This window comes from Liolophura sinensis, chromosome 8 (assembly GCF_032854445.1).
Source record: "Liolophura sinensis isolate JHLJ2023 chromosome 8, CUHK_Ljap_v2, whole genome shotgun sequence".
Classification (NCBI taxonomy): domain Eukaryota; kingdom Metazoa; phylum Mollusca; class Polyplacophora; order Chitonida; family Chitonidae; genus Liolophura; species Liolophura sinensis.
The window spans coordinates 42,296,328-42,310,018 of record NC_088302.1 but is presented as its reverse complement, the minus strand read 5'-3'; the positions used below and the strand labels follow the sequence as shown (position 1 = coordinate 42,310,018).

At 40.1% G+C, this 13,691-nt stretch overlaps 1 protein-coding gene across 1 annotated transcript; it reads right to left on the bottom strand.

The window, feature by feature from the left end:
• Positions 1 to 207: 207 nt before the first annotated feature.
• On the bottom strand, positions 208 to 13,163 carry LOC135473555 (putative ammonium transporter 3). The gene is given in 10 exon segments (XM_064753410.1): positions 208 to 717; positions 1,166 to 1,300; positions 1,752 to 1,933; positions 2,530 to 2,606; positions 5,776 to 5,835; positions 6,291 to 6,362; positions 8,144 to 8,194; positions 8,196 to 8,431; positions 8,433 to 8,692; positions 13,094 to 13,163. Coding segments are annotated over 10 exon segments (1,653 nt in total).
• Between the last annotated feature and the right edge of the window lie 528 nt (positions 13,164 to 13,691).

Sequence of the window (13,691 nt, the reverse complement as noted above, 5' to 3'; positions counted from 1 at the left end):
TTATGTGCTTTAAACCTGGACGTTGTTTTAGGAATTGGCCTTGCCATTATTGACCTGGAAGGTCCATTTTTGTTGGCTGGTATACGAATGTTCGTTTTGACGCCTACGTTTAGACATCTACTTACTTCCAGACCTTCCAGACGCGAACCGTGTCGTTAGACCATCGAATTTGGGATATTAACAGTGCATTAGAGTGCTTCTACAGCCTCACACTTCAAGCCTCCCAGCATCAGATCTTCGTCGTCTCTTCGCCCCTACATTCTGGGCTTTGTCCTCATCAGACGACACGCCTGAATCGCACAGTGAAATATTGTCAAAACCTTCGTTTACCATACCATGCACAACCCTGTGGTTTTCATCACCCACAGCCCTGGCCATTTTCTGCAACTTGTACTCTGCGATAGACTCCTCCATCTCATCAGCGAATGACACTCGTGGTTTACTCTTTCTTCTTTGAGATACACTCGTATCACATTCTTGAAAATCGTCGTCTGGTGCAAACCTTGGTACATCCCGAAGTGAACTGGAAGTGAAACGCCTGCGCAGACCTAAACTTTCTCTTCTCATACCAAGCCTCTGCACAGAAGTGGAAGCATCAGGTGACTGTGGAGGGAATTCTGGGGGAGGGAAATCACTGCGAATGCCGTGCTCAACCCAGTCTGCTCCCAACAGTTCGTCCTCCAGCGATACGCGAATTCCAATAGTGAGGTCAAGTGTCTGCAAAAACAAAGGAGACATTTCATAAAATTTCGTTATCGTTACAAAATTGTTCGGAGAGGACACGTAATCTGAGCAAAGACAAGTAGTCTCGAACAGATTTAGTACAGATACAGAAGTTTCATCAGGAAGAAATCTAAATATTCATTCTGCATCTGTTTTAATCCGAAAGAAAGAATTACGAAAATTAAATAGACATTCTGATTTCCATAAACGGAAGAAGCTGTTCATAATTTGATTTTTACTATAATAATTATTCTTGCCCATCATGATACTTTTCCATGTTTGATTTGTGTCACACCTTCAAGGAATGATTCAGTTCTGTCTGGTTATTGGTCGGAAAGCTATGACGCTGAAAGGCAGATGTGTTTTTCAAACAGATAAGATCGCTGCAGATAGATTATGGCGCATTCATCGATCCAGCTAAAGGTTAACATAAGAGACCCACCTTCAGAAGGACAAACGAACAGATGATGCTCCAGGCGGCGATAGTCAACACACCCAACGCTTGCACCCCGAGAAGCTGGAAACCTCCGCCTGCAAACAGACCAGCTCTTCCATACGTTAGGTTCTGCACAGTGTCCTGCGCGGGCAAAACGGAGGTAAATGAGATAAAATGTGCTGACATCAAATACACCAAAAGATTGTTTAGCTAAGGTATGCATGTGAATAGGGCTTATCATGAAATATTCATAATCCATTGTGCTGATTTTGTTAATGAAAAGCACCCTTCATGTAGAAGCTTCTATACAGTCTTTGATATAAGGTGGTGATACCTTCTAGTAAAGCCTGATTCAAGTCCAATTTTTTTTTTATTTTACTTAACATACTAGTACACAGCAGACTCTTCAGAATATGAATGAATGAATCAAGGAAGGACTATGGCTTAAATTCACATCGGCAACATTTAAGCCATTTCGTGGACACTTCAGAATATGAAAAGATTAAATACAGTGACAGATTTATTTGTAATGATAAAATGAAGAAAGGAAAAAAGTTATATGATCTCCCTGGATTAATTTTTTAAAAGTTACCATGTCGGCAAACAGGCCAATGGAGAGCATCGCCCAGATGGCACTGACACCGTGAACCGGAAATACACCGACGGGGTCGTCAATTTTTAGCTTGACAAGTAAAGAGGGCGTGGACACAGAGAGTAATCCCCCAATGAATCCGATGACGAGGCTTTGCCAGGGTCGAGCCAGTGCACAAATACCTGTCACGGGGCAATACATTACACAATCATTCCATAAAACAAAAGAAACAATTAAACCTGCCAAGACTCGGAGAATTTACTATTAATAAAGTTTCAATGCAAGGTATTGACTAAGCTCGAGGGCATACTGATTCTGAATGGGGTAGAAGTAACATTTCGTCTGCGGTTATTATTTTGGCATACAACGTTGCATCCACTTTAAGTGGTAGCCATGGCGTAACTTTGGTGTAGATCCATGGCCACATTAGGTGCCAAACCTTACAGCAAAAATTGGTATCATTTCTATATTTTTCTATCAGACAAAATAGCCGTTTTCCAAAGAAAAACACCTTGATAAATACACTTGATTCACATTCATGCCAAACCGATCTCAGTAGAGCCACTTTATTTTCATACTTCAATTGATGGATTTGTTACTTGCCATGTCATGCATACAGAGTATGAGTTATACAAGAATCATGCGCGCTGTTCCTTTGTTCACGCCTAAGGGAAAACAAATAAAATTCCTTGCTGCTGTTCTTTCTAAGAAACTTGCGCCTGAGTTAAAGCGTGTGTTAATATATTCATCATTAAAGATAATCAATTAAGAGCCTTACCTGTCACAGACACCAAGGAGCCGAGGATACCGTTAATCAAGTCTGGAATCAGGTATTTTCTCTTATTCACTACCCAGCTAAACGTGAGACGAAAATACAAACAATAAAAGGGGAAAATTATTAGTTTACATCCAAGGAATATCATAGGGGTCTTAGTTTAAATTACATGTCACACACCACAGACATGGGGTAGATAAAAGGAATGAGGTTTTAACGGGAAAGGAACACAATGGAATAATGAGATTTTTATAAACAATAAAGCAAGTTTATTCAAATATCAGTGTGTTCACACTCTGTAGAACGTTTACAGCAGATGACAAGATTAAATACTAAGACTAAATAATACTACTACTAAAATATACGCAGTTATAATTAACATTTCTCAGCGAACAGAAAGCATTAATCTACTTATTGCGTGGAAATCGTGTGTAGTGTTAGGGAGATAAAGATTATACTCGAATTCCAGGGTAAACGATTACTATCAGCCTCGTCTATTAATTTTCAGACTCACGAACGTGATTCACAGTGTAGCTGATACTCTATGATTATGTATAGTGTTGGCGAAGTTCCTAATCTTAGGAAAATGTCAGTCAATAGCTTTTCAGATTCCTTGTGTAGCTCTGTAGATGTACACTTTTCATTACTCCAAATAATTCTCACCAAAGGAAACAGCGTTGTTTGTAAAATTTACAGCGGTGTCGCTCGGTGAAATAGCGTCCCTTGTAAAATTCACGGTGGTCTCTTACGGCGAAGTATCATTAGTTGTAACATTTACATTGGTCTCACACAACGAAGTACCGTTAGTTGTTTACATTGGTCTGACACAGCAAAGTAGCATTAGTTGTTTACAGTGATCTCGCACAGCTAAGTAACCTTAGTTGTTTACATTGATCACGCACAGCTAAGTAGCCTTAGTTGTTCACGGTGATCTCTCACAGCAAAGAAGCCTTGGTTGTTTACAGTGATTTTGCACAGGTAAGTAACCTTAGTTGTTCACAGTGATCTCACACAGCAAAGTAGCCTTGGTTGTTTACATTGATCTCGCACAGCTAAGTAGCTTTAGTTGTTTACAGTGATCTCACACAGCTAAGTAGCCTTAGTTGTTTACAGTGATCTCTCACAGCAAAGTAGCCTTGGTTGTTTACAGTGATCTTGCACAGGTAAGTAACCTTAGTTGTTTACAGTGATCTCTCACAGCAAAGTAGCCTTGGTTGTTTACAGTGATCTTGCATAGCTAAGTAACCTTAGTTGTTCACAGTGATCTCACACAGCAAAGTAGCCTTGGTTGTTTACATTGATCTCGCACAGCTAAGTAGCTTTAGTTGTTTACAGTGATCTCACACAGGTAAGTAACCTTAGTTGTTTACATTGACCTCGCACAGCTAAGTAGCTTTAGTTGTTCACAGTGATCTCTCACAGCAAAGTAGCCTTGGTTGTTTACAGTGATCTTGCACAGCTAAGTAGCCTTAGTTGTTCACAGTGATCTCACACAGCAAAGTGCCTTGGTTGTTTACATTGAACTCGCACAGCTAAGTAGCTTTAGTTGTTTACAGCGATCTCGCACAGCTAAGTAACCTTAGTTGTTTACATTGATCTTGCACAACTAAGTAGCCTTAGTTGTTTACAGTGATCTCTCACTGCAAAGTAGCCTTGGTTGTTTACAGTGATCTTGCACAACGAAGTAGTCTTCGTTGTTTGGTCTCACCCATGGAAGTAGCATTAGTTGTTTACAGTGGTATTACAGAGAAGTAGCTTTTGGTTGTTTACACTGGTCTCACAAAGCAAAGTACCGTTAGCTGTTTACAGTGATCTCGCACAGCAAAGTAGCCTTGGTTGTTTACTGTAATCTCGAACAGCGAAGTACCGTTGGTTCAAAGTAGCCTTGGTTGTTTACTGTAATCTCGAACAACGAAGTACCGTTGGTTGTTTACAGTGATCTTGCACAGCTAAGTAACCTTAGTTGTTCACAGTGATCTCACACAGCAAAGTAGCCTTGGTTGTTTACATTGATCTCGCACAGCTAAGTAGCTTTAGTTGTTTACAGTGATCTCACACAGCGAAGTAGCCTTGGTTGTTTACAGTGATCTCGCACAGAAAAGTAGCCTTGGTTGTTTACAGCGATCTCGCACAGAGAAGTAGCGTTGGTTGTTCACAGTGATCTCACACAGCGATTTGGCATTAGTTGTTTACAGTCATCTCGCACAGGAAGTACCGTTGGTTGTTCACAGTTACCTCACACATAGACGTATCCTTGGTTGTTTACAGTGATCTCACACTGCGATTTAGCCTTAGTTGTTTACAGTGATCTCGCACAGGAAGTAGCGTTGATTGTTCGCTATCTCGTACAGCGATGTAGCTATGGGTGATTACAGCGATCTCGCACAGATAAGTAGCCTTAGCCGTTTACAGTGATCTCTCACAGCGAAGTAGCCATAGTTGTAACATTTATAACGCCTCCACTTCCAGACAACACTCCTACCTCCACACACACACACACACACACACACACACATACCACCATCCCCATCTTCAGCCCCACTGTTACGTTTTTGCAAGACGACCAGCGTTTCTCATGTCCTATCAATCTTGCAAAAATCTTGAAAAATCCGATTAGGGTCAGTAAAAAACAGAAGGACGGGGGAGGAAGGATGAATGTACGAATACAGGAGGGGTGCTGGGGAGGGGGGAGGGCAGTCTGTGTACCTGTACAAGTACACGAATATGTTTCTTTACAGATTTTCTAAATTCATTTCGAGAGTCCTACATAGCGCTTTATTTCAAACACATTGTTAAATTTTATATTCATACGGCATTGTCTTATTGAGGCATGTAACTTGGTGAGAACCATGACGGATCTATTTCTAAGCTGGTAGAACGTCCGCTTCCGGGACAGTAGATTCTAGGGTCAGTCATGGGTCCGGTCACACCAGACGTTAAAAGAGGAAGTTGTAACTTTCTTGCTTGACATTCAGCATTAAGGGGATCGTGCAACAGCTGGTTGACCCATATCAGTATGATGGCACGGGAAGGGCAGCTTACTTGCCTTCGGTAAGTCGTCTCATGGAAGCAGTACTGTATTAAAGAGCGGTGGAAATGCATCCTGCAACAAGGAGGCGCATTACAAGGATATGCACTATAAGGACTCTTTCGTCGTCATATGACTGAAAAATTGTTAAGTATGGCGTTAAACCATAATCATTCACTCACTCACAGAGGTCAAGGGAGATAACTGCGGACAAATCTTACCTCCATCCCGTACCGGCTACCCCTCCGGATATTGAACCACACACAGTCGCCACAGCCGATCTAAGGGATTAGCACGAGAGACATACCATTGTTTAATCATTACCAAAAGAACAGAATAGAAAATTTGTAAGGCATCTTCACAATCCGGAGTATTCCGTAGTGCAAATTTTCCCGCGCTCTTTAGATACAGATGCCGTGCCGATATTCAACGTTAAGACACAAACAATTTCCAGCCTCTAAATTAATGTATCATCTTCTGTAATGCTCGTCAGTGCAAGCCATTCTTTCTTCTATAAGGACCTAAGGCACATTGATATGCAACAAAAAAATCGGTAGATTGCTGAAATCTGACCCAGCTGAGACTCACGATAATATTCTGTAATGAAAGCATATTTTACATTTCAGTTAAGTTTTTTCCTGATATGTTATATCTGGTGGTAAATATTACGGAACTTATGGACATGGTCAGTCAGCCAGAATCAATATCATCTGTCAGATCAAAGGAAGTTACTTACCGTGCGGCGAGCTTCCACTTTCCGTTAGAAATCCCAAAAGTGCTGCCACAGTTGAATCCTAACCAGCCCCACCTGTGTTCACGATGAAATGAAACAAATAATAATTACAACATCAGTCCGCAGAGTCCGTCTTGGCGATGACTAAACATGTGGGCCAACGTTGGTTGAGTGAGCGTAATTGGAAGTAGGGTAAATTTTCAACTGGACTAACAAGAACTGGATTTGAACTCGTGGCTTCGAGGGGCTCAAAGATGAGCCATTAAAGTCTGATTACAGCTGAAGTAGCCCAAAACACAGGCCTAAACTGTTTTACGTCTGTTATTCAAAATTCCCTGATTGTCAAAACATATCTGTCTGATAAGAAAATGCAACTGAATTACAAAATTTTCCATCTTAATCAACCTACTCGATGTATCCTCTTACATAAGACTGGAGTTTTCAGTAACACAATATACTTTGTTACTTACCTGAATGTAAACCCATATTATCCTACACAATTTTAACATGAAGTCTGTTAAATTTATTTATTCATTCATTTGTTCGAATGGTGTTTTACGCCGTACTCAAAGAATATTTCACTTATACGACGGCGGCCAGCATTATGGTGGGAGGAAACCAGGCAAAGCTGTGGCTAGCAGACCTTAACATGTACGGCTGGAGAGGAAGCTAGCATGAGCTGGACTTGAACTCACTGCGCCGCATTGGTGAGAGGCGCCTGGGTCGTTACGCTGCGCTTGCGCTAACCTACTGAGTCACGTAGGCCCCTTTAACAGAATAATCTGCTACAATAATAGAATTCATTCTCGCATGACTCAGGCAACAGGCTTTCTGATAAATGTGTAGCACAACGTATTAAAACCTTGTCATATAATAACAGAACGTGTCTTCAATATTCAGCGAGATGTACTGCAATTCAGGGAACAAGCTACCTGGATTTTGTTAATGAAGCGGAATTCTTGGCAAATTGCAGCACGATAAAATAAATGCCTTGAGGTTATCGAGTACGGTTTAGCAACCTACCCCTCCATAATCTCTTGTGTCTCCCTGCGATTGATTTATGCCGCTGTCATTGTGATTTGTTGTCAGTGAGATGCTATGTAGACTGCAAGGATTCCTTACAAGCCCTTAAGCCGCTAATAATGACCTACTCAGCGCTGAGAACAGTTCTTTCGTAGACACTCTATCTTCCTGAATGCCACACTGATGGCATATGGAACTTCCATTTAAACCTGCTGTCAATGGCCTATCCGTGAATATACCAACAAAATCCTTTTAAAAGGGCTGACTGTTCGCAACACAAAGAAGATTCCCAGTTTTTAATGAAAACCTGATCAGCGATGCTGGAAATTGTCAATATCAGAGGCTGCTGAGTGCATTGATTTAGTATCCTGTACATTCAAATCGAAGTACATGGTTTCATTTAAGTATCCAAGGTTATAACTTAAGAGGTAGTTCGATGGCGTTCAAAGTCACTTTTTTCTGTGTGAAAGGGCCCAAATTCATTCCCGCGAAGTCGCATGTTCAAAAAACCAACTCCTCCTGAGTCATTTGTGGCTTCAGTTTTTTTCCAGGTATTTGCAAACACATTTACTTTCCTTCGAGCTCTGTCCAATTTCCTTTACTCATAAACTACCATTGGGTATCTAATAAGACTTAACTGGTACATACACTGGACAAAGTGTGTGATGGGCGTCAAAGGGACTGAATTTAGCTATACCTATTCGATGACAAAATGTGCAGCTTATTATTTCGAGGTGATTTCCATTTAATTGTGAATTCGGTGGTTTCATTTTAAATTTGCACTGAATCTAAACGAAATCAACATTTTTTTTAAGAATTCTTATTTAACTTACCATAACATGAACATGCCAACAATTGAGTTAGTGGGGCATCCCATTTCAGGGCCGGGTGGGGCGATCAAATCTGCCCGTGCGTGGTTTGAGGAGAAGCGTGGCCACCAAAGCGGAGCACCCCCCGACCAAATGGACTGCCCCCGCCCCAGCGATGTCGACCACGCCCAAAAGACGCAGGAATCCCCGGGAATCCCACACCCAGTGGGCGGGAAAACAGTAGACAAGCGTGTTGAACACACAGAAGACGATATAGGCGGTAAGTTTGGCGCGCTCCGCCATGGCACCGGAAAACTACTGTGGTGGAAGTGGTGGCAAACGACATCTGGAAGATGAACCAGGTGAACACGACCCCCATCTCCGCCTCTTCGACCTGTAGGAAGAAGTAACCGACCCCACAGAAGGCGTTGCTATAGGGGCCGTTCCCGAAGGCCAGGCCAAACCCTACCATCCAGAATATCAGACCCCCGAACAGAACGTCCACGCAGTTCTTTACCATGATATTCACCTCGTTCTTTGCGCTTACCATACCAGACTCGAGCAGACCGAATCCTGCACATAGAGCAAAGCTTCTGGGGTGAGAGCAAGTAAAAAAAAAATTGCGCGTGGGGGTGATTTTGGTCGAAAGCGGTGAGTGGACTGAGGGCTGTGGGATGAAGTGCTGGGAGCCTTTTGGCACATATTCAGAAATTGTGAAAAAACAGAACACCTAAGTTGGTAAGACACAGAGAGACAAACTAATATAGCCAAATGTAGCCAAAAAAAGAATTCTTCAAAAGGTTTTTCAAAAGGCGTGATACATGTACTACCATAGGAAAACATGTTTGAAAAAGACATGTTTGAACCACTATGAAGCGCGAAGCTTTTTTTCACGAAGCTTATTCTAACTGAGGTATACTGAGATGAGGAAAACTGATATAGCCATGCACACTAAAACATGTTTCTTTTTTTTTTAATATTTCAGTTTGGAAACACGTCCTGATGATTATTCACTAAACACTATGCTCCGTAACCCAAAAGATATGTTTATTATAATAAATTCGTCAGATGTTTACATAAATCGATATTTTCAATAAACACAAATGGTCTAGTAAGCACGACCCTGTATATATTAAGTGTAAAAATCCGATAAACAGCCTTCAAACCTTGAAACTATGTAAATATGTGATATTTAACTATGTAAATGTACCACATCTTTACTATAGTAAATAGTAACACAAAGACGCGTTTCCAGATTGTAACACAAATGAAAGGAAACACGTTGATGTGGCAAACATTACCAGAACTATCATTAGGAAATCATTACGGAAAGTTTATGGAGGCTAGAGGGATAGCGTATGCATGTATAAAAAGGCTTTGTTCTAGTATAAGATCTGAATGTGTAGGGGATTGATGACTTATCGCAGCTTTCATCCGCTAAATAGGCACAGAGAGCTACGTACTTTAGGTTATTGTCACCTATATACAAAAAGAAAAAAGAAAAAAAAGTTAATAACAACAAAAATATGAAAATACTGAATTCTTAGATACATGTACTGCTACTGTGGATACAACTTGTTACTCTATATCTAAATACCACATATAATTATAAACATCTAAATACAAATTATAGCCAACTGTTACAAATGTTGTAACAGACAACATGCAATTGTAAAAGAGATCCCAACGACTTTATTTTCACACTAAATGTTCCCTAAACACAATATTTATGCTATGTTAATCTGAAAACTGCATTTAAAAAATCTTACGTCAGGTAGTTCCATTAAAAAAAAACATTAATCTGCCTATCTTGTTGACCGGGAAGCCCTTGCCGCGTGACGTCATGCACGTAAGACCTGTCGATATTATGTACCGACAAGCCCTGCAAAGCATTGCCGAATCCATACATTAGACCTACCCACAGTGCTTTTCCAGAAGCCATCCTGTGACGTAATCTGTAATTATCCCTACGTGTACCTCTCTTAATTAGCACCCTAGAAATCACATAAGTAAAACAGTTTTACAACAAATGTTTTGAAAGATAGGCTACCGGAGTTGTATTAGATACGATGGACGATTTTCACTCACAAACAGAAACAGATAACACAAATGTGCTCCCTTCTGGTTTGTCTGATACGAATTGGACTAAACAGCCTTGAATTCACAACAAGGACACTGGCGTATGTCCGTACACCCTTCGCACACTTAGCTTTGTGATTACAAAGGTTTACGTGGCTGGTGTTCATATTTACATGTAAAACTAATGTAATTAAGGTCATCACAATGGATACATTGGCATACTCATGTAACACTGGTATAGTTTATGCGTAATGCTATCGTGTTGTTCGTTAAATATGATATTATTTGTTGTTATTAGTAACTCCCATTACATAGACTACAGAATTATGACGGCACAAGAGGTGACTCTCGACTATCTTTAATCGGACACATGCAAGAATATCTTCAGACATAAATCTAGCTTTTACGGGAAGTAAATATCACGATTACAATTTAACAAATAATTATAGACAATTTAGAACACTCATGTTAATTAGTACCAAGAAAAATGTTTTCTATAATGGGTGTTAATACGGAAGCATCAATTTTTTTTTTAAATTTCAGCCTAAATGTTCATTTAATATTCAAATTATACGCTGGAAAGATATATATCACAATTGTGGATTTTGCACATTTATTTTATGAATTGCACGTGCATATCACAGTGAAGTATGAAAAGTAAATCAATAAAAGTAAGAACTTTATTGGACCAACAAAAAACCTCTTGACAGTAGACATTTCCTCTACCTACATGTAGTTAGGAACAAGTCTGTACAGGGAGCCTGCTACTTTCTTTTAAATTGTCGCCTATATTCAGCTGCGTGTAAAATCCCTCATATTCACTGCCCACATTGCTGTACATGTATATACATGAATATCCATATTTTTATAAAGAAAATGGAGTATAAAATTCTCTTATTTATATATACACTCAAAAATTAATCTGTTGATTTTAAGACAGTCTGTTTTCTGAGTGATGTTAGAATGTTTTCTGCGATTTCAACAGATCATTTTGTTAAATATGACACACATATTCTATTAATTCAGCATTAATATTCTATTAGAATAACAGGATATTATGTTGAATTTGACACAGTATTACGTTATAATAACTAAATACATTCTAGCATCACTCAGACAACAGACTTTATGTTATAATTAAAAGATTAATTTTCTTAGTGTAACTTTTAATTACATTAGCTTGTTTTGGCGACCAAGGCTTTATCACCCCGGATAATGTCAAAATTATTCAAAAACAAATAGTGTGCTGTATGAAGGATGGGACTATACAGACCAAAATGTGGCTGATGGACTGTGGTGGATCTTTCGATTTTAATATGTTCTATTCATGGCGGATAATGCAGAGTACAAATCTATATATGCAAGTCTTTCCAGCAGATGCCCTTACACATATACTTTTCACAACGTCCAATTGCCGTGTCATTTGTTATTTAACACAGTGTCTTGAGAGTACGGTGTATCGCTTAGATAGTTATTCAAAATCAAATATTCATTGATACTTATGTTGTCAAGACAACTTTTTTTTTCACGTTTATTTTATTATTATTTACACTTCCCATAAAATGTGTGTATTTTCGAACGTTGGTAAAGTTACTTTGCGTTAACAAACATTTTCACTGTCAATTCAGAGGCTATATAGGGCATCTCCTAACTTGTCTAATATCACAAACACAAGTGGCCATCACCCTGGGGCAGTGGGTAGGGTTAAATATCATAGCAGAAACCTGGTGGGTGTCTTCTGGTAAATTTTATTTTTTACAAACTTTCCTATACATCGCCGGCTAAAGTTCCATTTCTGCTAGACACTACATGTACAGTAACAACAACATCTAGTCGCTGTCCCATACGTAAAGCGATTGCTAGACTGTGTCACTCTTTTTCGTTGACCAAATTCTCTTCCCAACCATATGACCATCAGCGAAGACTGAGATTTGGCGTTTCTTCAGATCATTCAGCGTGGAAACACCGGCTAGATCTAACTTTGGTGTGACCGCCCTTTGAAGTATGTGGAAATCTATGCAGCAATCCAGGCAGTCTATATGGCAATCTCTCAGTGAAGCAGCACTAAAAATAAAAGAGCGGTGGAAATCCGTCCTGCAACAAGGAGGCACATTACACGTACATGCACCCTACAGATTCCTTCGTCGTCACATGACTGAAAAATTGTTGAGTACGACGTTAAACCCCAAGCACTCACTCACTCACTCACTATCCAGCAACATCTAATTAGAATAACATTACATAAAATGGTACAAGGAACTAGGCTTGGAGAGTAAAACCAGAACAGAGAAGACAATATCATAGTAATCCATAGCACACAGGTAACCGGTTAAGAGACCGCATCTTGTCAGTTTACATTAGGATCTTATTCTAGCTGTTCATGTAAATGTTAAAAGGTAGCAAGTAACAACTACTCTGTGAGTATATCTCTTCCTGCGAAGTGGTCAAGCTGTTGATCATTTTTGTAAATATCTACAGGTTTACCTGATCATTTTGTCTAATTTTTAGCCAGGTAAATATAAAAATTGGTTTTCAACAGGTGATTAATTATTAACAATGTTAATAAGTCAAACGTAGACTTCAGCTATTGTGAAAACCATTCACCCGGAATACATGTATTACACCGAGTAAACCTGTGGATGGTCATCGGTTTCCCCGGGTTCTGTCCAGTTTCCTCCCACCATAATGCTGGTCGCCGTCGTATAAGGGAGATATTCTTGAGTATGGCGTAAAACACGAATCAAATAGATACACCGAGTAGCCTTTACACTCTTATCCAACATGGTGGCAAATCGCTGGATGTACCGATACTAATATTGATCACCAAAAAACATGCTGTTTGATTTGCGGAGAGAGAACAGGGTTCGCCGTTTAAGTGTTGCTTAGCATTCTTACCTGACTGCATCGTGAAGATGATGAAGGAACTAGTTAGGATCCAGGTTGCATCGTCCCAGCTTATGTCCATCTTTGGGTCGCCGTACAGTGGCGTGGGTCGGACAGGATATATTGTTGTAGACGCGGAACGGTTTAACATAATGTCGCCAACCCTGTCCACCTTATCTAATCGGCCATCGTCAAAAACACACAGATGCCATGAAGAGTCGTCCTTCTGCTTCAAAGCATAACTCTAGAAGCCCTTGGTTGAGCTCTTTCACCTGTCAGCGACACTTATTAGGGTGGCGCTCAACCCTCGGGAATCGCAGATAAGACATACACTGACATCACAGGCAAATCTGTTCAGGTTCTTCAACAAGGTGAACACCATCATAGCTGATTGATTTCTCCGACAGCCCCGGCGGCCATATGTGGCTAATAGCTTTGACAAGACTCATCAATTGCGGAACAAATCCCGGGGTACAGGGGCTATTGTTTTCCACAGTAAATAATCAATGAGTATTCAAAGGCTTCCTTGTACAAGCCAACGCTGACTGAAACCCCTGCTCTGTACTTTGCTTTTGAACAACGCATCATGTTAAAATGAGAACAATCGAAT